The sequence below is a fragment of the Plecotus auritus genome (genome assembly GCF_963455305.1).
Source record: "Plecotus auritus genome assembly, chromosome: 8".
Classification (NCBI taxonomy): domain Eukaryota; kingdom Metazoa; phylum Chordata; class Mammalia; order Chiroptera; family Vespertilionidae; genus Plecotus; species Plecotus auritus.
This window is the reverse complement of record NC_137782.1, coordinates 15,555,646-15,583,428: the sequence shown is the minus strand read 5'-3', so window position 1 is coordinate 15,583,428 and position 27,783 is coordinate 15,555,646. Positions and strand designations below refer to the sequence as shown.

Here is a 27,783-nt window from a genome sequence, read left to right as displayed (position 1 = left end):
TAAATTATTGTCCAAGATTTTCATTAAATAGTTGTGTTTAACTTAGGTGTGCTAATCACCTTTAGTAAGTCTCACTGCCTCTTCTATCCATTGTAAATTCTGAGATCTCTATTGATTGACATAAAGAGATTTATCAGTCACTAGGTAGATTAGGGGAAGCAATCTGCAGAACAATGAGTAAAAGGTCCAGAAAGGTACACAGCAAACTAACAACTGTTTTGTTATTTTCCTGGGATGGGAACCAAAATGGTGGGGGATTGAGTGTGTTCAGTGTAAGGCAATCAAAAACACTCTTTAGATTTACTGCACCATTTTAATTTTTAAAAATAAGTATGTTTTTGTGAATCATTTGTAAGAAGGCATATGTGGTCAATTAGTTTTCAACAAAAAGAAATCCAAAAAGATATAATGAGTTTTAAAGTTTAATTAATATCTCTGGGGTTTTTCATACCAACCTTAGAGTCAAGATTTAAATGAGTCAAGGTTATTCCAGGCCAGACAGTAGTTTTCAGTAAGAAAAAAAGCTAAAAAGCTAAAAAGCACACCTGTGCTTTTAGTCAAATACCTTTTAGTGAAAGGGTTTCTTCTCATGGGATTGGCCATATCTAATGCCATAGCATCATCTCCTTGGTCTAAACTTCTACCGTAGGCTTCCTCAAAAGGATAAATACGTTATTGACAATTCTTTCTCTTTTTCAAAAAATCAATGTTGATTGATTCAATAAGAAAATATGTGGAGTGGATAAGAGAGCTTCAACTTGGTAAGCTAAGGCAGAGTAGCTGGACAGGAAAGAGAAAGTTTGAAGATGTTAGTGAAATGAAAAAAAATCATGAAATTATATCACAGAAAAGATAGCAAGGGTCCTGGCTGGTCTGAACCAGGAGGTCACAGTTTGATTCCTGGTCTTCCCAGGTTGCAGGCTGGATCCCCGCTGTGGGGCGTGCAGGAGGCAGCCAATTAGTGATTATCTCTCATCTTTGATGTTTCTGTCACTCTCTCCCTCTCCCTTCCTCTCTGAAATCAATAAAAAATAAATTGGGGAAAAAAGATTGCAAGGGATGGAATCACAAAATACAGAGAGTTTATCTTTATCGGCGACTCTCAAATACAAAGCATAGAACGCCAAAGATTTGGAAGACTTTTCAGCAGATCCCTGAGGTTAAACAAAGCTACTTTACTACATTTTTAAGGTTTTATGTGCCCTTTTCACTGGCATCTGTATTAATGCTGCAAAACCCATACCGGGTAAAATGGCTGGTGCTTTAGCATGAATCAAGGCAGTGGCATAAAGCAAACTAGTACTATTGTATTCTTTCTACCACATGCTCACATGATCAAGAATGGCAGTTTAATTTAAGAATAAACTTAATGAAGCAGTAAACATTATTAATTTCATTAAATATTGACCCTTGAGTTGACATCTTTTTAATATTTTGGGTAATGAAATGAGAAGTATGAATAAAGCACTTCTGCTGCTAATAATGTACAATGGTTGTCGAGTTAAAACCCTTACACAATTGTTTGAGTTATGAGATGAACTAGCTACATTTTTATGGAACACTATTTTTGCTTGAAAGGACTATTAATAGATAAATGATAGTTATTCAGACTTAAATATGAGGCATTCATTATCTTGACAATTAAAGCAATGAAACTTTCATTTCAAGGAGAACGATGGACAATATTTGTGGCAAGTTAAATTTGAGCTTCGAAGCAAAAATTATAATTTTGGAAAACTTATGTCCTCTCCCATGAGTTTAACAATTTACCACTTCTAAAAAAGTTTCAATGAGATTGATAGTAAAATGAATAAATATGATGTTTTTGTATATGTTACCATTTGGAAGATCTGCATAACTTAGTGACTAATATTTTCCAAAAGTTCAATTCATGATGTTACAAAACCCTGCATGTTTTGTCAAAAGGTCCTTTAAAAATATAAGGTAAACCAGTGAATTTCATTTGAGGTAGGAGAGTACTGGACATGGCTTTGAAGGCCACATGCCAACTAATTCTTAAGAAAATTCCCCTCCTTGAATTATCCTGTATTGTCAAAAGAGAATAGCCATAATATCTGGAAGAGCTATAAAATATCTTTACATTTCTGAGCTTGAATTTTATTCATATACTTAAACTGAAACATGTTTACTGCAGGTTGAATAAAGAAGCAGATAGGGGAACCTAGCTGTCTTCTTTTAGGCCAGTCATTAGAGAGACTTGCAAACATTATAGAACAATGTCACTCTATCACTAATTAGGGGAGGGGCATAGGTTATCTTTATTTAAAGAATTTGTATGATATTTATTTGTAATCAGCTTAATATTGTTAATTCAAAGACCTATAAGTAACAATTATTTAAAAGTTCTGTTTTAATTTTATAATATGTAAATACCAGTAGATCTAACTCAGACAAACAGAAGGTCCCCAGGGGAGGAGGGTGTGCAATAATTTTAAGAATGTAAAAGGATCCTTGAGAACCATTGGCCTTTATGTTTTTTTACCTATAAAATGTGTTTAAAAGGGTCATAATGATGATTAGTACATAGATATGTAGTAAGAATCTAAATTAAAGAAAATTATTATGAATATAAACACAAATTCAGAAGATAACAGCAGGGAAGTGCAATCACAGATAAGCCCATAGGGAGTTTCAATGTTATTAAGAATGTTTGGATTCTTAAATTCATGCAGAGTTTATTGAAGTGCATTTTATTATTATGAACTTCATAATAATTTACAGATATTCTGTCATATTAATTATGTTAAAATTTTAAAATAACAAAGTAGAATTCTAAATAACAGCTAACTAGAAGATGACAATGGGAAACGTCATAGGCGATTGAAGTATGCTGATGCTTTGTTTGACAAGAAAGTAAAGACAACTAATAATTTTGGCTCTTCTTATGAGAAAGTAAAAATGAATATGTTTGTGAAATATTGTAGAGTAAAATAGAAATGTAACCTATAACTTCCAAATAATATGAGGGATAAGAAAAGAACAAAGTATTATTTATTAAAGACAGAAAGGCATAAAAGAGAAACAAAGAAAAATACCATAAATAAGAAACACTAAATAAATTTCAATGTATCAATAATTATAAAATATTCAAATGATTAGCATTGTCTTTAGTTTTTTTAATATATTTTATTGATTTTTTACAGAGAGGAAGGGAAAGGGATACAGAGTTAGAAACATCAATGAGAGAGAAACATCAATCAGCTGCCTCCTGCACACCTCCTACTGGGGATGTGCCCGCAACCAAGGTGCATGCCCTTGACTGGAATCAAACCTGGGACCCTTGAGTCCGCAGGCCGACACTCTATCCACTGAGCCAAACCGGTTAGGGCAGCATTGTCTTTAAATGAGTATATAAATTAGATTTAAAATTTCAAAAATATTTTATATGCTACTTACAAGAAGACAATTTAAACAAAATGACAGAAAATAAAGGAATAGAGAAGATAACTACAAAAGGCATAGTAATAGAATGTGAGGAATAAAGCAGTAAAAAAGATGAAGAAATATAGAGAAAAGGAAGCAATCTGGAAGGTTCAACAATCACATACTCACATGCTCTTAATAAAATCATCTTATATATGATTAAAACTAACAAAGGTATAAAAAATATGAACAAATTTCAAACTTAGTTTTATTGAACCTACAAAAAACCTATAGCTAAAGTCTAATGGTGAAAGACTGAATGCTTTCCCTCTAAGACTGGAGTCAATGTATGGATGTCTGTCTGTCTTACACTTATGTTACATAGTACTGGAAGTTCTTACCATTGAAGTAAGGCAATAAATGGAAAGAAAGGCATACAGTCTAGACAGGAAGAAATAAAACTGTCCCTATTTCAAATAGCAAGATTGTCTACATAGAAAACCCCAAGAACTCAAATAAATACTCTGAGAACTAATAAGTTCAGTGAGGTTTTAGAATACAATATAAAAATTTAATTGCATTTCAATATATTAACGAGGAATATTTGAAACAGAAATTAATACCATTTGTAATCCCTTAAAATGAAATACTTAGGTATGAATCTACAATTTATAGTTTCGGCATGATGAAATTTATAAAATGCTGATGAAGATATCAAAGAATACTTGGAGAGGCACATCATATTCATTGGAAGACTCAACATAGTAAAGATATTAATTCATCATAAACTAACCTATATATTTAATAAATTTCTATAAAATCTTGAGTTTCTTTATAGATGTAGAAAATTGCATAGAATTATACAGATGCACACAAATGAGTATATGTATAACTGGCGAAATTTAATATCATCTATGGATTAAACCAATATCAATTTCTTGGTTTTGATAGTATTCCATAGTTGTGTAATATATAAACACTAATGATATTAAGAAAATAACACATTACCTTTTCTACATATTTTTGCAATTTCATGTACCTCTATAATTATTTTAAAAAAAGACATTTAAGGGCAATATGGATTATGTAATTTCCTAAACGTGCGGTTTGATAAAGTTAAAGTATTCCCAATGTGCAAACTGCAAATGCTTCTCTTTTAGACTATTTGTAACTCAACATATAGGTATTACTCTCATTTTTAAAATATATTTTTATTGATTTCAGTGAGGAAGGGAGAGGGAGAGAGAGAGAAACATCAGTGAAGAGGGAGAATCATTGACCGGCTGACTCCTGCATGCCCCACACTGGGGATTGAGCCCATAACTCAGGCATATGCCCTGACAGGAATCGAACTGTGACTTCTTGGTTCTTAGGTCAGCACTCAACCACTGAGCCACACTGGCAGGGCTTGGTATTATTCTCTTGGATTTACAGAATTGCCTTGGTCTCTCATATACCTATACCTACAACTGCACACACACACACACACACACACACACACATTGACACTGACACTGATAGTGACTTATTATGTACAGAGCCTGACTGAGAGCTGAGGAAAATTCTCTCAATATCAGAGTTAGGCCAGGGCAGGATACCTAGGAAAGGGCATGGAGAGCTGAACTCTTGTCTAAGACAACAGAAACATGTAAAATGTCGCCCACTTGGTATTTGCTTTCTTTAGGGAAGATCTTTTAAGTGATTAGTTTGAAAAATGATGAGCTCAATTTAAGCAATTTTATCCACTGTCCTCCTTCCCTAGCATTCATGGCTTGTGTAGATTCATAGCCCCACAATACATTTCCTACTCTGTAGATTTACTCTTGCTGGTCCTTCCTAAAAGAAGTATCAGCATTCACCTGATCCTTTCTACCTAGTCAGGATGCCTCTCCATTTGGCATCATCCTTCCTCAAAAAATGCTGCCCACATCATTTTTTCTAGTTCTCAACAATAACTGCACTCAATGCACAATGCCACATGGTTCAACATTTATTTCTGCCCTATTCCTATGTATAGATCCTTTCTGAAGAGAATGGAAAGTCCCTGAGGAGAAAGATTGACTTATTCATTCCTTCACCTTGCACCAAAGCTGCCACTACTCTGCAAAGATAAGTACATGCTTCATATAACCCTAATAGGTGTGTGTGTTTTTTTTTCCTTAATACTATGATTCTTAATCCACACAGCTTCCACATGCCCCTCTCAGTACAGGAATGGAACTATTTTCATTAGATATCTCCTGAAGAATAAACAGAGGCCTTTTCACAATCCACAATCAGCATTCGAAGAGTTACTCAGGCTGTGCAAAGCAGATATTCAAAGCTTCAAGCTGAGTATTAAGCTGCAATTAGACTGTCAGTACTGAGGGTTTTGTCACGGTCCGCCTCGGGATAAAACAGTTTGTGGTCTGGAACTGATATCAAACTTTGCTAATCTAGCTCCCAAATCCCTGGAACCCATTTCATTCTTAGCGCCATTTTTACTTGCACAGTTGGTCAGGGTTTTGCAAAACCAAAATACTGGAATTATCCCCTTCCACTTCCCAGTGTGACTGCAGAAGACGATAGTAGGGACAAAGACCTTGGAAGCTCAGGGACCTAATATTGTCTGGGACCTTAGAAAAGGCTTTAGAATAGACTGGGTAGACTGTGGACACATTATTCAGTTGATTAGCAAATGGTTCTTTTCAGTGGTATTGACCCTCATTTCTTTACTCGTACTTTTCTTCACATTCTTCCCCTACCCCCCAACTTCTGACTTGCCCAAGGTCCTGGAGTTCCACAATCCACATCCAAGTTGTTATTATTCTGATCCTTCCTACTTCAACTTGCCAATAGAATGCAATTGCTCATGTCCTATTCTCTGAGGAACATGCTAAGATCCTAACACTGATAAAAAACAACAACAACTAACTAATGAAAAATAATAATGGTTTGCAAGTCAACATTATAATATAATGAGATTTTCAAATTAGAACACTCTGGGTATTGCCTCTCAACTCCAACTAGCCCTGTTACCTTGACCAAATTACTGGATGTATTAAAGAATCAGTTGACTCAGGTATCATGCAGGAGTCTATTCATGGGCTTGTGGAAGGGAATGCATACAATTATGTGTGGTAAGTGCCTGTCACAGAGCCTTCCAGCTACTAAATGTACCATCATCATTGTCAGTGTCAACATGAATATTGCTCCCAGATAAAATACTAAACTTTAATTAGAGCCCTTCAATATTTCAGCTCAGATTGGCAAATGATGATAAAAACATCAGGCACTGAAACTCATTTATTTCCTTGGTAGGAAAGGAATGCGTATTCACCAAAATGCACTAGGAATGCAGCCACTACCTACTCTACCAAGCAAACATGGTAAGAAATAGCTTTTCTTTCAAGCTCTTTCAATGTAGACCAGGAGGAAGAAGAGCTGCAGGGTTGGGATCCCACTTCTCTGGCTCCCAGTCCTAAACCAAAGCCAAAGTGATTTCCCCCAGGATCTGTGAGAGTTAAAATTTGTTAGTCTAGGAATCTTCACAAAAGTCCTTTGGGCTAGAGATGATGCAAGTGTCAGCATCTTTGCTTTTGTTTTTAGATGAAAAAAACAACACACTTCACCTTTAAATACTGATGTACTAAAAGAGGTATGCATGATCTGGGGTGTAGTCTTCATTTTGTTACAAACAGCAGTAGCTTCTTAAAGTCAATTTCTGTCAATATCATCTCAAATATCTCCATCATCCATCATATGCTTGTCTTAAAACTACACAGGGCAGTTCTACGGTTAAACTAAAGTACGCATTGAAAGCATTTTGAAAATGAAAGCCACTATACAATTATAGGAATAATTATTTCCAGCACAAACACCACAGCCAGAAGCCAAATTTGCATAGCAACACATCATTACTGGGTACATGAACATTTTTTAAAATATTATAATTTGAGTTTTCATGGTTATTGCACTTTCTGTGACTACCTTGTTTACTTTCTTTAATCTAAAAGGAAAAGTCTGTCAAATCTGCAAAATTACTCACTCACCTTAATGTCTCTTTTGGTATTTGTTTCAGTGATATTTGTGATGCTGGGGATTCACATCACTGCTAAAATGCAATTAACCGGGCTGAGATAGGGGTCTTCTTAAATATCCCTTTGGGACATGCAAATGACCACTACTGAGCCTAGGAAGGTAGGAGCAAGGCCAGGGGCATGAGGTGAAAGTCAGTGCCAGCCAGTGTTGGAATCATGGAGAACAATCATTCTAGAGATTAACCTGATTAACTTTTGCTGGAAGAAGTTTTCCTTATGTTCTCAAATTCACTTGCTTTCTCAGTTACTTACAGCTCTCTTGACTGACATCCAATTAAAGGTTTATATTCTCTAGGAATTCTGGGAAATGCAATAACGGTGGTCACGTGATCACTGATGGTACACCTGCAACTCAGGGTGCTCCCTCATGCCACTCCCAGAATTCCTAAAGAAAGAGTAACACATCCCTTCCCTCAGAGGAGTATCTGAAGCTTTCGCCACTAGACCTATACCTCTCTACTTCCTTTCTGTCAAGTGTCTGAGAATAGATTCATATTTTGCTAGTGAGAACAACTTGAATTTCTCACTGTAGTAATGTAACCATATTATGCTAAACATTGCTTGGAGAAAGAGAAAGCAATAAAGCAAGACAGAAGAACAGGTGCAGGGGAAACAAACAAATATCAGAGCTCCTAAAAAGCAGTTAGCCTCCACTTTAGGATGCTTAGGCTTCCAAGTAAAATATACAAAAAAAGTCATCACAAAAATGCATTGCAGGAAATCACAGGAATAATTTTCTGTGTTAGGCATAAATTCATAAACATTAGCTCCATACGAGAACTTTTCACTTTAACTTAAAATGCATTAGATACAAAAATACAAGTGTAAAAATACTTAGTGTAGGATAAAACTAATTGCTTTAGCAAAGATTCTCACCTCAGAAAAGGTCTTATTAGCAGGCTACTTTAAGGCATCTAACATAAACCAGTTCAATTTTAAAGTCAATGCAAATAAAGATGAAGCATCTCAGATTATAACTAAGCCACCCGATTTAGAGAAATTGGATTTACAAAAATTTGATTTACATTTAACTTTTCAGTAATGTTCACTTTGCACAAAGTTAGCCAGGGCAATGAAATTGTAAAATTGGTTTGTCTGGTCCCTGAACTAGGTTTTTGTTTTTTAGTCTCTTCAGGAGTCCTATGGACAGCTGAAGTACTACTCAGTAGACATCTGAGACGAGGCCATCATGGTTTGCCCATTAGGCCCTGATAGTGTCTGATGACATGAGAATAAACTGTGATGTGCCACATGAACTCTGGCAATGGATCACAGTCTAAACTAGACATGGTTTCTGTGTTATCAATTTTGTTTGCTGGGAGAAATTGTGAGACTATCTGAGGATCACAGTGATATAGCCGGGGCAACTTGAAGCAGATTTATTTCTTATTCAACCTGAGATGTTTTTGCTTGTTCTGATTCTGGAAGGTGGCAAAGGTTCTGTTTTGATTAATTTTTCATGAAACAATAAAAAATCCCAAACATGGTGATTTAAACAATTCCATGTTATTTGCCCAGGATTCTGGAGGTCAGAAATCCAGACAAGGCTCAGCTGGGAGGTTTTCCTGTTCCATCAGATTGGCTAGGTCAGTGGTCGGCAAACTCATTAGTCAGCAAAGCCAAATATCAACAGTACAACAATTGAAATTTCTTTTGAGAGCCAATTTTTTTAAACTTAAACTTCTTCTAATGCCACTTCTTCAAAATAGACTCGCCCAGGCCGTGGTATTTTGTGGAAGAGCCACACTCAAGGGGCCAAAGAGCTGCATGTGGCTCACGAGCCGCAGTTTGCCGACCACTGGGCTAGGGTATCTGATGAGGTAACAGTCAGATAGTGGTTGGTGCTGGCACATGCACAGTGGTTTTGCCCACATGTCTGGTACCTTGATAGGGACAGCCATGAGACTGGATGTTGTTTGTACACTTGGCACTCTCCAGTGGTTAGCTTGGTCTTTTTAAATGGCAGTTCGACCCTAATAGCAGGTATTTCAGGTGGCAAAGGAAGAACCTGCTTCACTCTTAAGGCTCAACCTTAGAAGTTATACTATACTCTACTGCTTAAAATAAATCACAGGACCAGCCCAGATCCAGGAGGCTGGGAGAAGCAGCCTCCTGATGGGGGAGAGAGTGGTAAGGACACAGCAAAGTACCATGTGAGATGGCACATATTGTGGTGGCTAGCACAAGATACCACAGAATCTTCAAGATTTCTTAGAAAAATCATGTGCATCACTTCTTTCTCAGAATTCTCCATATGAACCTTGGAAAGCAGCCATACTTGGCACTATGTGTCCGACAAAAGCTAATGGATAAAATTGGCACTCACCTGGCGGAACTGTTCCAGGTCAATTTTGTTGCCCACCAGCACCAGGGGTATTTCGTAGGTGTGACGGACCTGAAAAATGAGCTCTTTAAACTTGGCAGCCTCCTGGAATGATTGGCGGTCGGTGACGGAGTAGCAGACGATGAAGCCCTCCCCACCTCGCATGTACTGCTCCCGCATGGCTGTGAACTCTGCCTGCAAGCAAAGAGCAAAATTGGGATGCAGTTTAAGACAGTGAAGCCAACTCACACCACTAATAAAATAACAGGTCAAAAGCAGACAAATTATGAGTCTAAGTGTTTGGGTAGACATTTTCTAAAAGTGTTTTTGTGGGTTTTGCAGATAGAGTAGCACTATGGGTCTAAGTATACCATTATAAAAACAATGTTTTAAATTGTTCAGAGCATTGATCTTTAATCATAGGAGATTTAAGAGATCTTGGGGGAGATATGTTCAATAGCAGACTTACTGATACAATGTTGGGGATTTTACATATAGAAATTATATACTTTTAATAGTGTTCTATTTAATTACTTAATTTTAGGAAAAGGGATCTAAATTTGTATACCCCAAACACAGAATTAAAATTTCCTTCAAAAATATGAAAACAAATTAGAGTTTAACACTGATTACCCCTGTGATCGAAGGAAGTTATTAGACAATCGCAGACCCATTTATATATTTGGGTATTCTTTTTTTTTCCTTTTAATCTTTACTGTTGATAGTATTACATAGGCCTTTCTCTCCCCCCGCTCCCCCATTAACCTCTTCCAGCCCTTATTTGGGTATTCTTAGATTTCTCTCTTTGAGGGGCACAGAGGGATCATGATGCTGAGTCATGAGTCTATTTTTACATTCTATCCATTGCTCCTTGCTCTTCTCTCTCGGCAGGGGCCTTCCACAATATATCAACATCTCATCCTGGGGATATTTCTGTCTTAATTTTTCATGTTGCATCCCCCTGAATTACTGAAAAGTAGTTCTGGCAACTGAAAAGTCAATATTAGGTCTGATTTGCGATCTAAAAAGTTTCTCTCAGTTTGAAATATCTGTTTTCACTCACTATTATTCTGGATTTATTGTTAAAGTCATAAGAGCTAATTAGGTTCATGCAATGGGAAATAGAAAAGTTAGATTCTGGCTTTGGAAGAAGCCACCCTAAACAATAAAAGATCACCACAAGAACTTATTGTGAATTGGACAATTTGTGAGATAAATAATCAAAGAAAGGAAGATTCACATGAACTTGAGCTGTATTTGAACCATGAGGCAAAGATGTGAGTTCTTCACCCAGGAAAGCATTTACAAGAACTACTAAAATATTCTGCTCAGAGTAATTGTTTAAACAAATGTTCATTTGATTTAATGTGGCTTGTCTTTTGAATGAGAACATTTATGTAGACCCAGAAATTTTGGAAAATTAGAGAAAGTAATAAAGTCAATAAGGTCCTGAGTTTAGTTCATGAATCTTAAATTGTTTTCAGTCAAAATGGAATGGGTGCAAAGAGCTTTCCTGGGTTCCACTAAGCATTGCAAAGTTGTAAGAACTTGAGCCTGGAGAGCAAAGGAGACTTGTTCATGGATGGACAGCCAGCTAACAAAAAGTTGTTTTGAATAATTCATGTTCTCTGACTCTCACTATATCAATTTACTTAGTATTAAATTTTAGTTGAGCTTAATCCTAAATTTTGCCATGTGAGTCAAATGTACAAGCACAGGAGACACAAATCTACTTGGTCTCCATTTTCTTTATCTCCAGAAAAATGTCTGAGACCCCTTGTTGTTCTGACATTCTCTAATTTTGAAAACCCTATTTCTCTGTCAAAATCTGATAGCTGATATGGATCGACTAGGGAATTATGGGCTGAAATTACTAATGATGTTTCCCAAATGTATAATTAGTTTTCAAATAGAAATGATATAATCATCATAGAAATATATGCAATATTTGAGAAAATATAAATGGATTTTGTTACATCAGTTTTATATTATTAAAACCATAAGAAAAGTGCTAGCTAAAATAAAGTGGAGAAGATATATTTTACAACTTACAGTTCATTTTATTTGCCAATTATTTTAAACACTAAAATTATTTTCAATTATCTATTGAGTATTAAAAAATAACAAATACACATGGCAAGATATTTAAGTGGTACAAAGTATATGTAAAATTAATTTTCTTTCTACCTCAAACTTTCAGTTTTCCTTCCCAAATGTGCGACTGTTAATAGTTTATTTATCCTTACAAAATATCTGTGTCCACAAGCATAGACATACACATTTACCTTTATACACCTTTTAATACTCAAATAGTAACATATATAATTTTTACTTTTAACCTTAATTAAGATTTAATAGCCCTAATGTACCTTGCAGACCATGCCATATGAGCACACATAAGTATTATTATTTTCATGAATGCATAATTTATTTTATGCATGTACCATGATTTCTTTAACTAGTTACCTCTGAGGAGGCATTTAGATGTTCTCCATTTATTTCTATTACATACACTATTATAATGTTCATTCTCAAACACCCTTGCTGCACATATTTATGTAATTCTGGGAGATAGTACTGCTAGATGAAAGAGAACATACATTTTTATTTTTGAGAAATAGTGATCTCACCACCAGAGACATTATTCCCATAACTCTCTCCCAACATTACATAAAGTGCCCATTTACACTCATTCTCACAGATGTCACATCACATTTTTGTACCTTTTTGTACATTTTAAAGTAAAAAAGAATAGTATCTTGTTTCCTTCATTTGTATTTATGAACCATAGTAAGTATCTCATGTTTATTATCCATTTACAAAGTCTCTTCTAGATATGGATTTTATTTTATTATAAGAAATGGAATAGCTTTATAATCTTTGAATTTTTTAAAATTTGGACTGGAGTAGGTTTTTCTCTATGTCAGTCATAAAGAAACAACAATAAATTTGACATCTTCAAAAATAACTATGCTACAGAGAAAAGGTCAATACATTTGAAAAATTCCAACAACCTATGAGGGAAACAGGCAAGGTACATGAAGGTAAAATCCACAGGGAACAGTACTGGATAAATGAATGAGTAAATATCTAATCATGCTGGTTAACCAGACTCAAAGCCACGTAAGTGTTCTATTATACATACTAGTAGATGTCCTGGGCCTGGAATCTGAGCTGGATTGGAGTTTCCAGATGTGGGGCTCTAGCATTAGCATTTTAAAGGGCTCCTTCTTTGATTTTGCTTTGCACCCGAATGTAGGGTACATAATTCGTTGTTTATGTTCAGAAATGGTCTTTCTGATCTGTGAGCACAAAACCTGGGAGGCCCAGAACACAATTTCTAGGTCTGTTACTCACTTAGTGTCTGTCCTCTAACCAATCACCTAACCCCTCAGCGCCTCAATTTCCTCTTTTGTCCAAAGGGAATGTAACACACACTTAACCCGTCTTACAGGACTGCTGAGAGGATCAAAAGAGAGAACAGATGGGAAAATGCTGTGATGAATTTTTAAAATACTCTGCAAATTAATCCTATTATTATCTCTGGTACAAATCCTGCAGAATAGAACCTTTCACTGGGAGAACAGGCATGAAATCCTCTTAGAGCTGCATTAGATATAAATGTGGAAGTAGTTTTCAAATATATGTAATCAGAAATGACTAACCTTTTTCTGCTCAAATAGGAGAATCTGTCTACCAATAAAACAGATATAATTGAATTATCTCAATGAATGGGGGGGGGGTCGCCTCCTCTTAGCTGACCTTGTCCCTACCAACTCTTTTCATAGCATAGCATACATATGTTACTTAAAGATGCATGGGAGGCTGGGGGGGGGGCAGAGAATTGAGCAGAAACTCGGCAGCTATGTATCAACTTAATAATATATGACACTAAAACCATTTTATAAAAAAAATGTGATGTTCAACATGTTGGTTCCATTTTTGTTCACCCATGAATTAAAGATCCCTGTACTTTCTGTTCTGTGTATCCTGAATGTTGATATCTTCTTCATTTGCTTCCTGCTATAAATGACACTTGTTGGTTAATTATTCAGAAACATTACTAGATATCATTTGTTGTCCATAAATAGCAAAATATCTATATTGTGTAAAATGCTACAAACAGAAGCATTTATAATATTTTCTAAGCTATTTTGAGTAAAGCTACAGCTTGATCACTTCCTTATTATTGCTTCCGTGTATTAAAATAGTGTAAGAATTCTCTTAATTCTGATCACTGGCATGGATTAGGAGATCACAGTTCTATTCCAGGTCAGACATATGCCCAGGTTGCAGGCTAAATCCCCAGTGTGGGGCATGCAGGAGGCAGCTGATGGATGATTCCCTCTCATCATTGATGTTTTTATATCTCTCTCCGCCTCCCTTCCTCTCTGAAATCAATAAAATATATTTTAAAAAAAGAAAACAAAGAAACAATTTTTTTTAGTAATCTTATATCTCAGTTTCTTGATTATCAGAGTAAGTTTTTTTTATCAGGTTTTCAGAAACTTAGAGAATGAGCCAGCTCACCATTGCATTCAATTAGTGCTACTCCAACATATAAATGACTCACTGTTTCCAAAATGCTCTAGCATTACACTTAGATGCTCCTTTCAACTGCTTTCTCGTGCATACACACATACCACTGGTCTATACTGATTGCCATATATCCAAGTTAACACATCTCCACACCCAATTTATTGTCCTAGTAAAAAATAGTAAATAAAAAAATATCAGTCATGCTCCTGACACTATGCCAAGTGGTAAGCTATATTAAGAAGTAAAAAAAAATAAAAGTATGACCCTGTTGGAGAAACTCACCTGGACCAGGATAGAATAAAAAAAGCGTGATTGAGGGCTAAATGAATCATGAGGTTCAGAGAAGGGCAGGAGCAGTTTACAGAAGGAAGGCAAAGAAGGCTTGGGGTAGAAAATGAGATGTGATGTGTTTTTATTAAATTTATTATTTGTAAAGAGCTTCTCAACTTTAATGCAACCCTACTTCCAAAGATTAGGTATTGCCACCATTAAATAGCCGTTTGTGATTCCAATTCAGCTTTTGCAGGGCAATTAAACTTCTAGGACCAGCTACCAGTCAACAGTTCAATTTTGGGGGTCCGTCAGAGGAGCAATGTGGTTGTTATTGCTTTCATTTGCAAGTTTTTAAAGAAGGAAGAATAAAATATAAAAATACAGGGACACCCTATATTATGAAAGTGATGAAAGGGTAGGTATCATAAATTTATTGTATTTGATGCAAAGTACAAAGACTGAAGTCAGAGGGAGTGGTGGTTCTTCAGTCTGGATCTGATGTCTGAAGCTGGTTAAGAATGTCCAATTGAAATGGGAAGGAACAAAGGGCTTTTATAAATGCAGATACCATATGGTCAAAAATTAATTCTGAAAGGCAAAATATAATTCAGGACTTTATATTATTTTGTAGTTTAAAGAGGACATAACTATTGCCACCATTATACATTTATTTGTCACCTGTCTTTCAATATTTGATACTCATGTACTTTCAGGAATGCATTAAATCATGGAATGCTGCCTAACTCATTCATCAGCTATTCATTGGGCACTTACTATGTGACAGGCATCTAGAATTTGAGATATAAAACAATACATATAATAAATAAAATAATACATATAAGTATATATAATACTTATAATAAAACAAATAATACATATAATAAAACAAAAATGTGAATAAGTATGGAAAAGAAAAAATAGAAATTAGAACATCAAAGCCAAGATACACTGTGAATACAATTTAATCTGCAAACTTGACTCTCAACTTTTAGACAACAAAAGCTACAGTAGAAACACAATCAATTATACCATTTTTGTGCTCAATAACAATACACTAATGGGTCATGTGACACAAATCTCTCCCTAAGCATTGAGAGATGAAAACAAATTTCTCTTATGGGGTTTCAGATAAGGGACAATACCCTCAATATCAAAAGGATCTGCAGATTCAGGTTTTCTAAGTCTAAGTCTCTGATTGTATTTTTCAATGTAAGTCTCTCCAAGCATTTTATAGACTTACTGCATGGTCCTACTGTAGCAAGGCTCAAGTAATATACAGAAATGCTGTTCTGAGGAAGATAGAACAACATATGAAAATTGAGGATAATAGTTAAAATACTTTCATTTTGCTGCTTCAAAAACTATAATGACCCTTGATTCTGATGTGGCATTGAACACTGGAGGATTCAGAGTACAGAATCTGGTGATAATGAAGATGACTCTTATAAATTTCTTATCTCAACACAACTCAGTGCAGGGCAGGCTAAATCTTTTGTAGGCCCAGTGAAAAGTGAAGATGTGGAAACTCTGGTTCAAAAATTAAGAAATTCAAGACAGCAACAGCAGACCTTTAAACCAAACACATGGCCCTTCTGAGCATAAAGCCCTAGATCAGTGGTCGGCAAACTGTGGCTCGCGAGCCACATGCGGCTCGCGAGCCGCAGTTTGCCGCTCTGTTGACTAATGAGTTTGCCAACCACTGCCCTAGACAATTACACAAATCGCAGACACATGAAGCTGGCTCCATTGACAGGCATAACCACAAAAGAGCAGCCAAGGGTGCATGTGAGAGAACTCCAGAGACTCCATGGCAGGTCTTCTAGGACAGTGGCAAATCTGCTCATATGTTAAATCACTAATGAAATTTCCTGACCCCAGTGAAGGACATAAACCCGAACAATGATAGATGTGCAAGGTGGTGTACAGTGTGGGCTTGGGGAGAAAGTTAGGGACATGTGGTAGGGGACTGGTATATATACTTCATATGAGAAATGATGTTACAGAAAAAAACACACACATCAGTGTGTATCATGTAGAATGGCATGTTTCTATTGTCAAGTGAAGTCACATTGCTGAAAGCCCTGACAACTTGGTTTTAGATTAGATGGATAGGGAACCAAAAACCCAAGAGAATTTTTTAAAAAAAATATGTAGCCCTATTTCAGTAGGGTTTCTCTTGCAATAGTTAGATGAGTGGAGAGAAGAGAGGTTTAAGGCATGGAAACACTCTTGAAGGTTTTTGTAGTAATCCTAACATAAATTTCTATGGGAGAAGCGCTAGAATGGAAAATTTTTGAATGAGAGATTACAGTACAGAAAAATGGAGAGAAGAGAAATATTTCTGGCATTTCAAGGATGAACTAAGGAAGGAAGACTTGACCTACACCAGTTTGGGAATGAGAGCGAATGAATAGAAAAATGCTATAGATAGTTCAATCAATACTACTGAGCCATTGCTTGGGCTTTTGCTCCTGTTCTACCTCTATGGTCTATATTATTAGCTCCCACATCAGATAGGAAAAATCAAAATATAGAGATATCATATGATATGGCCAAATTCTGAGAGCTACCAATTAGAAATCAGAGACATCATACCACACTGCCTCTCCAAGGAAAGGAAGAACTAATTTAATGTGGCTCCAGTTTTTGTAGCTTTAGAGCCTGGAAAACAACAGAAGTCTTAATAAAAAGATATCAATTGAGAAAGCAAATAACTTAAGGGCCACAGGGTCATATAAAGATTGGCATTTGTCTAGAGTTGATACTAAAAGCCTAAAAGAACATATCTATAGGTAACTGGAAATAGGGTTAATGTGAAAGAACATCTGGCTGGGGCAGGGATGAAAGCCACAATCAGGAGACAAGTCCTTTGGACTGATCATAGGGATAGGCATTAGGATATAAAGTTGACTAGTCTGGATTAGTTTTGGAGAACAGAGATTGGTTTTGCTACATTTTAGGGAGAGAGGGTTGGAGCTTTGTCTCATTGAGAGCATATTTATCTATTTTAAATGAGATGTTGTGAAAATGGTTTTAGACAGCTATCTTCTAGTTCTGTTCTCTCTTGCCAAATACACTCAGTACTTAGTCCAGATTTATTCACTTATAACATTTCCTCTGCATTGTAATTAATGTGCTTTGCTCTCCTTCCCATCACTAGACTCTGAACTACCTGAGAGAAGGGCTATTCAGCACTGTACTCTCCAAAGCACTAGGGAAGGTGCCTGGATCAGAGCCCAATGCATACTTATATCATCATTTAGTTAATTACTTACTTTAAGCTAAAAGTTTTTAAGTGATGGTACCATTCCCTGGATGATATACACTTTAAGGAGAGTAAGGTTTGGAGAATGGAGGATGGAGATAAAAAGAAAATGGAATCAAATCTCTAAATTAAATGGATAAAGCTTTTAGTCATTTACTCATTCCTGTACACAAAAGGCCAGGTCTAGTTTACCTTTTATGTAAATGTATATCCCACTGAAATCTGCATTAATTAAAATGCTATTTAATGTTTCTTATATCAGTTTTACCTTCAATAATTTGTCTTATTCTAATAAGAGAAGAAAAATGAATCTCACTTGTCTCTACATGCATCAAATTTCTTTTCCATAGAAGTCTGTTTGTCTTTTGCCAATCTGTTAGACTTGTACTTTCTGGAAGACTTAGTTTCATGACTGCCTTTGGTGGTACAAATCCACTAAAAGATATTTTTATCACAGCTGGTTTCCTGTTTATCCTGGAGGTCACTCATACTGTGAGCTGCTTTCTTGCTAATAAAACCTGCAGCAATGCATCTTGGGAAAAGGCAGCAGAGCTGTTACAAAAGGATTTCATCCACTGCATTTTAGTCATCCCCAATATGATACTGAAAGGATGGTCCCAACAAAAACACAGTGAATAAAAAATTCACATGCAAAAATTGCATTTGCTAATTGATTTAGAGCACATGATAGGATACTACTATCACTTAGAAAATGAGGTGTGAGATATATGTATATACACAGGGTGGGGCAAACATAGGTTTACAGTTGGGGGTATGCAAAATAGTTTATTCTTTTATTGTTATTTATTAATTATCATATTATTTTCCATACAAACTGTAAACCTACATTTGCCCCACTGCGCACACACACACACACACACACGCACACACACATATATATATCCTATATAATAAAAGCCTAATATGCAAATTGTCCCCTCGGCCAGGAGTTTGACCAGGGGGTGGGGTTGGCCCTGCCCCAGCCGGCAGCAGTGGCAGGCAACTGGGGAAAGGGAGAAGGGAAGCCCCAGCCAGCAGCCGGCAGCTGCTAGGGACCCTACCTGTGCACACACATGAAATGGTGTGAAAAAACTCACTATCACACAAAGTAATTCATATTACTATTGGCTGGATAGAAAAAAATAAATTACTATTTGGTTCTCCAGGTAAAATCCCAATCACCTTGTTTTGTAATACTTAGAATGATTTGTTACCAGATAATCCTAAAATTTTAGGGATTTATTGAGAAGCTTATATGTCCTCACCATACAGATGAGGAAAAGATGGCCAAAGTGTTTGTCCTCCATATCAGAGTTACAATTGACAAAGATGCTTTCCTTGACCACATTCTATTTAGGATCCCTGAACCTTTCAGCTAGGTCTTGATGATTGTACATTTATCTTTCTTTCTGCATTGTCCAAGTTAAGCAACAATCTTTCTAAATTGGTGTAGTCAGAACCTCTCATCATCTTCTCTTATAGTCCTGGATATTTAACCAAGGTCTCAACCACTACCACCTTCCATATGATGTCTGATCACCACCCTGGCCTGTATCAGTAAGAATCCTACTAGGTCAGTTTAGCCAAAATCCTCCCTTATCTCCAATGTTTCCTTTTAGCAATTTTCCATCCACCCATCCCCACCCTGCTCATTGGTGACAAATTCCTACCGGTCCATGCTGTATTTGGAATTAATCCGGGTTTTATACTGAAGTCTCCTCTCCTTATTGTAGTGGTCCTGAATAAATCTGTTTTACCACTTTAACTGTTGCCAGGTCTGATTTTCTTCTACAACCAGGCATAGCTTACAAGGTTCCAGGCCCTAGTAAAGTACTTGGTGTACCTCACCCTCCAGCTTAGTCACAGCCTCCTGGGTGGCTGCTCTAACCCCAGGCTCCCTCTTCTCCAATCAATCCATCATTCCTTTATTTCCCAACTAAGCTTCTTGAAGCACTACATTCTTTATGCCGCTCTTCTGCCTCCAAAGGTCCAGTGGTTACCCACTTGCTTTCACATCAAATCTATACTCATCTGCTTGATTTTATGACTCTATATAATCTGATATCATGCTCCATACCCAGCTTTATCTCCAGTCAATCCTGACTATGTACTCCCTACTCTAATGGGGTCACTTCTTTCATGCTTACTCATATTAATTATCTCCTCTCACCACTGTGCCTTAACACACATTGGTCCCCAAAATTGAACTTTTTCTAGCTAATAGAGAATTTAGTGATTATTGGCTGCAACTCTAATTCTTCAGATGAGAACATCAGGGCTAAGAAACATAGTGATGACATCATTTTGTCATAGCTAATTAAAACACAGCTAGGTCAGCCTTGGCTGGGTGTCTCAGTTGGTTGCATCATCCCATACACTAAAAGGTTGTGGGTTTGATTCACAGTCAGGGCACATATCTAGATTGGGGTTCAATCCCCAGTCAGGCATGTATGGGATGCAACTCATCAATGTTTCTCTCTCCCTTCCTCTCTCTCTAAAATCAATTAAAACATATCCTCAGGCAAGGATAAAAACAAACACATAGCCATGTCAGAAAACCCAGACTTTCAATCTCTTTTACATAATTGGGATGCTGCCCTTTCTCTTCCATGAACCTTGTTGCACATTTTCTTTAGAGTCAATTACATTTTTTCTTCTTTCATGAAACTATGGCTAACAAACCCAGGTCTTACTGATAATCTATTGTGTATATTTCCCTCACTTATGAAAATAAAAAATTAGCAACTGATTATATCTCTATGATATAATTAATTAGCAATTATATTTGAGTTAGGTTTGTGTCATCAAGCAGATTTTAAATATTCTGGGATCAACATCAAGGCTTGGACTGTTTAATGTTTCTATTGCCCAGTAGATTTTGAAAACATGACAACTTCCATTAAACTGGTGCTGTTTAAATGGATAAATGCCATTTCTAATAAATAGTTACGCTTGCTCTATGGAGAATGTGCATGTTCTAGTGTAGAGATAACTAGAAAGCTTCTAACGTCATAGAAGTTTGTGAAGACATATAAGACACATTTTCCTTGATGGATCTTTTTATCTCACAAAAACCAAAGAAACAAATCCTAATTCCAGTGTTTTATTACTGAATAATTTGGTCACCAATTTGATTTTCAAAAGCCCTTGGAAACATGCCTGCTTTGATGTGCCATGCCTCTGTGGAAGGTGCTCTGTTATAGGAGTGATTCTGAAATGGTTTTATGCTACTTAAACTTCAGAGTTACATCAGAGAATCTGGCAAAAGGGATGGTAAGAGCTTGACTTCCCTAGCAACATGGTGGCAAGTTGACTGGTATGTATGGATTCCCAGTTAAGTAGAAGAGAGTAAAAATAAGTAGGAGATGTGTTCTGGAAAATATCAAATCGGTCTGCAAAGCTGATTTCATTATCAACTCACCACAAAGTTTCCTGTTCTACATATCTCAGGGTTAGATCTAATTTTCTCAAATATAGATTGAATAGAAAAGAGTAAATAAGATATGGATGGAATATTTCATAGAGTTACACAGATTTATAAACAAGAGATAAGAACGCATTGGGGGAAAATAAAAGCTAATCCAATTTTAGCAGACCAAAGAATTCAGGAAATAGTGATTGTGACTGTTCATTAAGGGGAGGTCATCTATATACTAGTATATAAAAGCCCAGCGACCAATGGCAGAATGACCAGAACGACCACTTGACCAGTCACTATGATGCGCACTGACCACCAGGGGGAAGACGCTCAATGCAGGAGCTGCCCACTGGTGGTCAGTGCACTCCTACAGTGGGAGCACCACTCAGCTGACCTGGATGAGCAGCGCTCCCACAGCGGGCCAATCCCCACAGGCCATGCCCCCACCAGTACACGAATCAGTGCACCGGGCCTCTAGTAGATAAATAAAAGCCTTCAGGAGGCCAGTGATTGACCATAGTGTTTTGAGAAGCATATGTAGGATGGGACAATACCTCAGGAGTTCTCTACCTCTGACAGAGGTAAGGTTGTGCTAACAAAACCGAAGCAACAGGACAAAACCGAAGCATCAGGTGCAGTGTAGGTAAGTGGAGGGTGTTCAAATATGACTCTCCAAGACATTTCAAGAATTTAATACTTAATACAGAGATCATGATGGATGTGAAGGGGAAAAGGGAAAAAAAAACCACTGTGCTCTACTAGCAAGAGCCAGAGAGGAGGGATTGAGGCAGGGACTCTGGAGCCTGAGTCATTTGGTTTGAATTATGATTCTGCCACTTGATAGCTCCATGGGACTTGCTTTTTTCATCTGTGCAATGGGGCTAATAAGACTGCCCGCCCCATGAAGTTGTTGTGAGGACCAAGTAAATTAATATAATTAAAGCTTTGACAATTTCACTCTTTGTGAAGCATTTCTAAGAGTTCCTGGGACACATTAAAATCCAATAGACCTTGGCTATTATTAATATTCCTTGTCCTTAGGTCTGTTTCCCCTGCTTAATCCAAGATAGATCTATTAGCTCTATTTGTCATAAATGGTCATGAATTTGCAATTGGGACCTGCCTCTTTTAACCATCTAGTTTAGGCAGACTGAGTTACAAATGAATCTAAAGCCACAGATAAATTCTTACAAAAGCAACTTTTAATTAGCCTCTAATTTTCTAATGCTTAATCTAATATTGCCACTAAAAGAAAATACCTGTTTTAAATTTTTGTTTTATTTCATATTGATTTCCAATGCTTGTTCTTTATTTCAAGTAAAAATACCTTTGTAATATATTTTTTAAAGAATAGTTTTCTGGTTGTTGTTTTTTGGTAGAAAAAGGGGAAGGGAGAGGGAGAGACAAAAAGACATCCATGTGAGACCTCAACATCGATCAGCTGCCTCCTGCACCACCCCCACCAGGGATAGAACCTGCAACCTGAGGATGTGCCCTTTTGGTCTAGGGCATATACTAATTGCCAGAATTGAGCTGGCAATCTCCGTGCACTGGGCAATGCTCAACTAACTGAGCCACACTGGCCAGCACATATACTAAGTTTAATCTACTGAGGCAGATACTAATTTCCAAATTGAACTATAATTCTGATTCCAAACACAACTCTCCCTTCCAACACTATACCAGAAAAACAATGAGTTTTGAGAGCTCTTGGCACCTCATAAAATATAGAAAATGATTTTTTTAAAATTCTGTAAGTACAATAGTTTGAATATAATGACTAGAACCAGAAGAATTTGCTCGAGAGGATTTCATATAAGTCCATGGCAATTTACATTAATCTGACCATTCTTCTATTGTTTGTCTACCTGAATGAAGGTTTTCTAGGTATAAATCCTGTAGATTAACACTCTGAGAAAAAGCCAACACTGGTGTTTTAATGCATTGTGCAAGGCAATGTAACAGAAGGTGAATAGCAATGGCCCAGGAAAGATGCATTTTAATGCCCTCTGCATTTGCTTATGCAGTTCCTTTGCCTTAAATTCCCTTTTGATTCCTCAAAGATCACTTTCAATGTTGCAGGTTATATCTTCAAGCTTCTTTTAAAGTGAAAATGAATACTCTTTAAAAAATAAATGCTTTCTTAGATGTTTGAAGTCTCACAGAATGTTTATATATATGCATATATGTGTATATATATGCATACACACATATACACATGCATCCTATCAATAAAAGAGTAATATGCAAATTGATCGTACATTTGCTACACCCACAAGCCACGCCCACCAGCCAATCAGGAGCGAGTATGCAAATTAACCCAACCAAGATGGCTGCAGCCACGGAGAGAGAGCAGGAGACTTGGGTTGCCCCCAGCAATGGAGGAAGCCAAGCTTTCCACACACCCTGGCAGGCCCAGGCCTCCACTCAAGGCTACAAAATTTCAATTATAGAAGATAAATAAATCCCAGATAGCAGGGCCTCTCCTTGGGTCACCGAGGGGCATGGTCAGCCTGCAAACCATCACAGGCCCCTTGCCCAGGCCGCCCCATGCCCAAGGAACTCCCACCCTGATCCTGGACACCCTTCAGGGCAAACCAGCCAGCCTCCACCTGTGCACCAGGCCACTATCATATCTAATCCTATCTAATAAAAGGATAATATGCAAATTGACTGTCACTCCAACATACAAGATGGCTGCCCCCATGTGGTCAAAGATGACTGCCCCCATGTGGACACAAGATGGCCACCACAAGATGGCCAGCAGGGGAGGGCAGTTGGGAGGGACCAGGCCTGCAAGGGAGGGCAGTTGGGGGCGATCAAGCAGGGGAGGGCAGTTAGGGGTGACCAGGCCGGCAGAGGAGGGAAGTTGGGGGTGACCGGGCCTGCAGGGAAGGGCAGTTGGGGGGGACCCAGGCCTGCAGGGGAGAGGAGTTGAGGGGGACCAGGCCTGCAGGGGAGGGCAGTTAGGGGCAAACAGACTAGCAGGGGAGTGGTTAGTGCAGCTGTGGGCAAACTACTGCCTGCGGGCTGGATCTGGCCCGTTCGGCTGTTCTATCCGGCCTGCGGAGCCGAAAGAGCGGACGGTTCTCTTGCTCTCCCCTCCGCTCCTTTACTTTGAATTTATATTAGTTCACACAAACACTCCATCCATGCTTTTGTTCCGGCCCTCCAGTCCAGTTTAAGAACCCATTGTGGCCCTCGAGTCAAAAAGTTTGCCCACCCCTGGGTAAGTGGGTGATCAGGCTAGCAGGCAGAAGCTGTTAGGGGTGATCAGGAAGGCAGGCAGGTGAGGTGAGCAGTTGGGAGCCAGCAGTCCTGGATTGTGAGAGGGATGTCCAACTGCCGGTTTAGGGCCGATCCCGGCAGTCGGACATCCCTCTCGCAATCAGGGACTGCTGGCTCCCAACCGCTCACCTCACCTGCCTGCCTTCCTGATCGCCCCTAACCACTCTGCCTGCTGGCCTTATTGCCCCCAACTGTCCCCCCCCTTCAGGCCTGATCACCCACAACTGCCATCCCCTGCCGGCCTGCTCGCCCCCAACTGTCCTCCCTGCCAGCCTGCTCACCCCCCAATTGCCCCTCCTCCTGCCGGCCTGATCGCCCCTAACTGTCTCTGCCTCGGCCCCACCACCATGGTTTTGTCCAGAAGGACATCCAAAAGGTCTCCCGGTCTAATTAGCATATTACCCTTTTATTAGTATAGATGGCTTTTTCATAAGTTTTGTTTCTTTAATACAACAATATTGAAAAGTCCAGTTTACAGGTTAGAATAATGAAACTCAGAAATCTTCAATATAATGATTGAAGTCAGACAGATAGAGAGTGGGAGGACAAGGATTTTAATTTCACTCCACCTGGAGCTAATTCTGGTGCACCCCCCACAATACTCAGCTGACTCTTAGAACAACAATGCCATTTATTTTATTGTATGAAATCTCTCTGATCTAAGACTTTAAATGCAGCCCTCCAATAGTGTGAACCAGGGTCCCACTGATTCCTAGGTTATATCTTAGAAAGTTGTGCTTATCCCATCAGGCTTGACAAGCAGGCTTCTAACACATGTATTTGGCTAATTGGCATTATTCAGCAGAAGGGGAATTTTAGGCCACACCTAAGAGAGGGAAGCAATAGTTTAATCCAGAGTGTGGGAAAGGAATATCCAGACTGAGACTATACAGAAGCAGAAGAGAAATGAGCAAGGAGCACGTATCATTTTAAGTAGATGTGCATGACCAGAGCCAGGAGCTGCTATCAGGAAGGAAAACAGACCAGCTGTGCACAGAATCGGATAGGAAACTGTCAAGATGCTGTGATTTGAGGGGCACCAAAAGCCATTCCCTTGCCTAACAATACTTTCCCTACTGACCACCCTTCCCCACCCCAGTTTTACTTATTTTTCTGAGTTAAAGCATCAAACCTTCCTATTCACAGGCAAGCACATTCTCTAGGAGGATGAAACTCTTTGTTTGCTGCTCAGACATACTGAGTTTTTAAAAGAATAAGCTATTTGTTCCTGGTATTCAAATCCTCAAGGTATCATTTAAGTGTAGCTACTTAGACCTGTCATTTTAGAGTTGTTATCTGAATTGTTCAAGTTAACAAAATAGTGATTATGTTGATTACGTATATGCCATTTGACTTTTCAAAGTAGAAACAATCCCTTAGAACCTAGAAATGACAATTGATCACACAAAAACTTTTCCATGTGGCTTGGAATACAGACTCCTTTTCTTAGGATGCAGACTGGATACTGATGTGAGGTCTCAACTCCTATAATAGGAAGGAACACATGTCCCTCCATGCTTAGGACAGTAGAGGAATGGACTTTCAGCATCTGAACCCTCTCTCTGTTCAGAAGTCCCTGGACTTTCCTGCTAGTATATTCACTAATCAGTCTACTTTCACTGCTACACAGTCTTCCTCTTAGTTAATGGGCACTCTAACTTCATTGCTTTGGTCGTAACTATGGAGTCATCCTTGACTTTTCTCTCTTATTTTCTGAACTTTACATTAAATATACGACAAATTGTGGCAAATCTACCTTCAAGATATACCCAGAATCCAACTACTTTTCTTTTAGCACTGACACCACCTGGTTGCAAATCCATCGCCTCTCACTTACTATAGCCTCCCAATTATTCTTCCTGCTCCTGCTTGTTCCTCCCAGGTCTGTTATCAACACAGCATTCAGAGTGAGCATCTCAAATGTAAGCCAGACCAAGTCCTTTCCCTGCTCAGAATGGCTAATGCCTCCCTGTGTCATTCAGTGGAAACAACAGTCCTGAAAAATGGACCACAAAGCCTTATGCCGACTGCCCCTTTCCCTAACCTCTCTGATCATGCGTCTTACTACTCATCCCACTAAAGCCGTCTTGGCCTCTTCTCTGTGCCACAAATATAATAACCAAACTCCTGCCTCAGCAGTAGCAGCGGGTCCCTTCTGCCAACTAATGTCCACCTGGCACACTCCCTCACCTCTCTCAGGACTTTACTCAGATGTTACCCTCCAGAAAGTCCTACTCTGATCACCTTTCTAAAACCCACCCCCTCATTTCCTGCTCTTATTCCATCCAACAGACCATTGAGTTTGGTTGTTTATATAGTATGTTGTTTATCGACTGTCTACCCACTACAATTAAGCTTCATGAGGTGGAAGATCTGCTTCCCTTTTATTCACAGCCCTAGTGCCTTGGCTCTGCCTGGCATAGGGCAGGATATCACTGAATTATGAGGAAGGGGTGATTGGTACTTGGCAGATGGAGAACAGGTACATGTCTCCATGAGACATGCTCTACTTAGCACCAATGTCCAGTTTTCACATGGTAATGAGAGCCACAAATCTGAACCATTTTGAGGTAGATCCTGATTTTAAGATTAAAAAGTGATTCAAAAAAGTTTTTGTTCTTTTAGCTCTTCACAGCAACAAAGCTGCACATCACGGCTTTTGGGGCTCTGCTCTGAGCTTCTGAGCTTCTTTTAGATTAACACTCAAATATTCCGCCAAGGGCCCATTTACTGGATCAAACTTATTTCCAGAAAAAAATGTATAATTTATAAGTGCCAATATTTTCAACCATTTTAGAAGAAAGATTGTATCACTTCTGAGAAGTCTCTCTCCACTAAGCCTTCCAGGAGAAGCAAGAAGGCAGTTACAACCATTACAGGAGTTCTGCAAGTGATGTCTTCATTAATAAACCTCAAGCATTAGTGTGTGGGCTTTGTTCTGTTTTGTTTACCAAATAGCATTTATCACCATTTTCCTTAATAATTAATTACATTATTGAATGTGGTAGATTTCTATCCTTATTTTATCTCAAATGTAGTTTCTTTCCACCTGATAACTTTAAAACTGGTACTTTATTAGATATTTTACAGGTGCATTTATGTCACTGACCATTTATCATTAACTTAATTAAAGTGCTCATTGATATCTATTCTATAAGAAAGTTTTCTGCAAAGGATGATTACATTCTACACACATGACATAGCCAATGGATGC

The 27,783-nt window shown here is 38.0% G+C and overlaps 1 protein-coding gene across 2 annotated transcripts in view; it reads right to left on the bottom strand.

Moving 5' to 3' along the window:
• RIT2 (Ras like without CAAX 2) overlaps positions 1-27,783 on the bottom strand; it is a 259,850-nt gene that overhangs the window by 114,763 nt on the left and 117,304 nt on the right. For both annotated transcript variants that reach the window (XM_080683896.1, XM_080683897.1), the window contains exon 4: positions 9,790-9,981. In XM_080683896.1, coding sequence (XP_080540022.1) covers positions 9,790-9,981 — 192 coding nt within the window. The remainder of the gene's footprint in view (positions 1-9,789; positions 9,982-27,783) is intronic.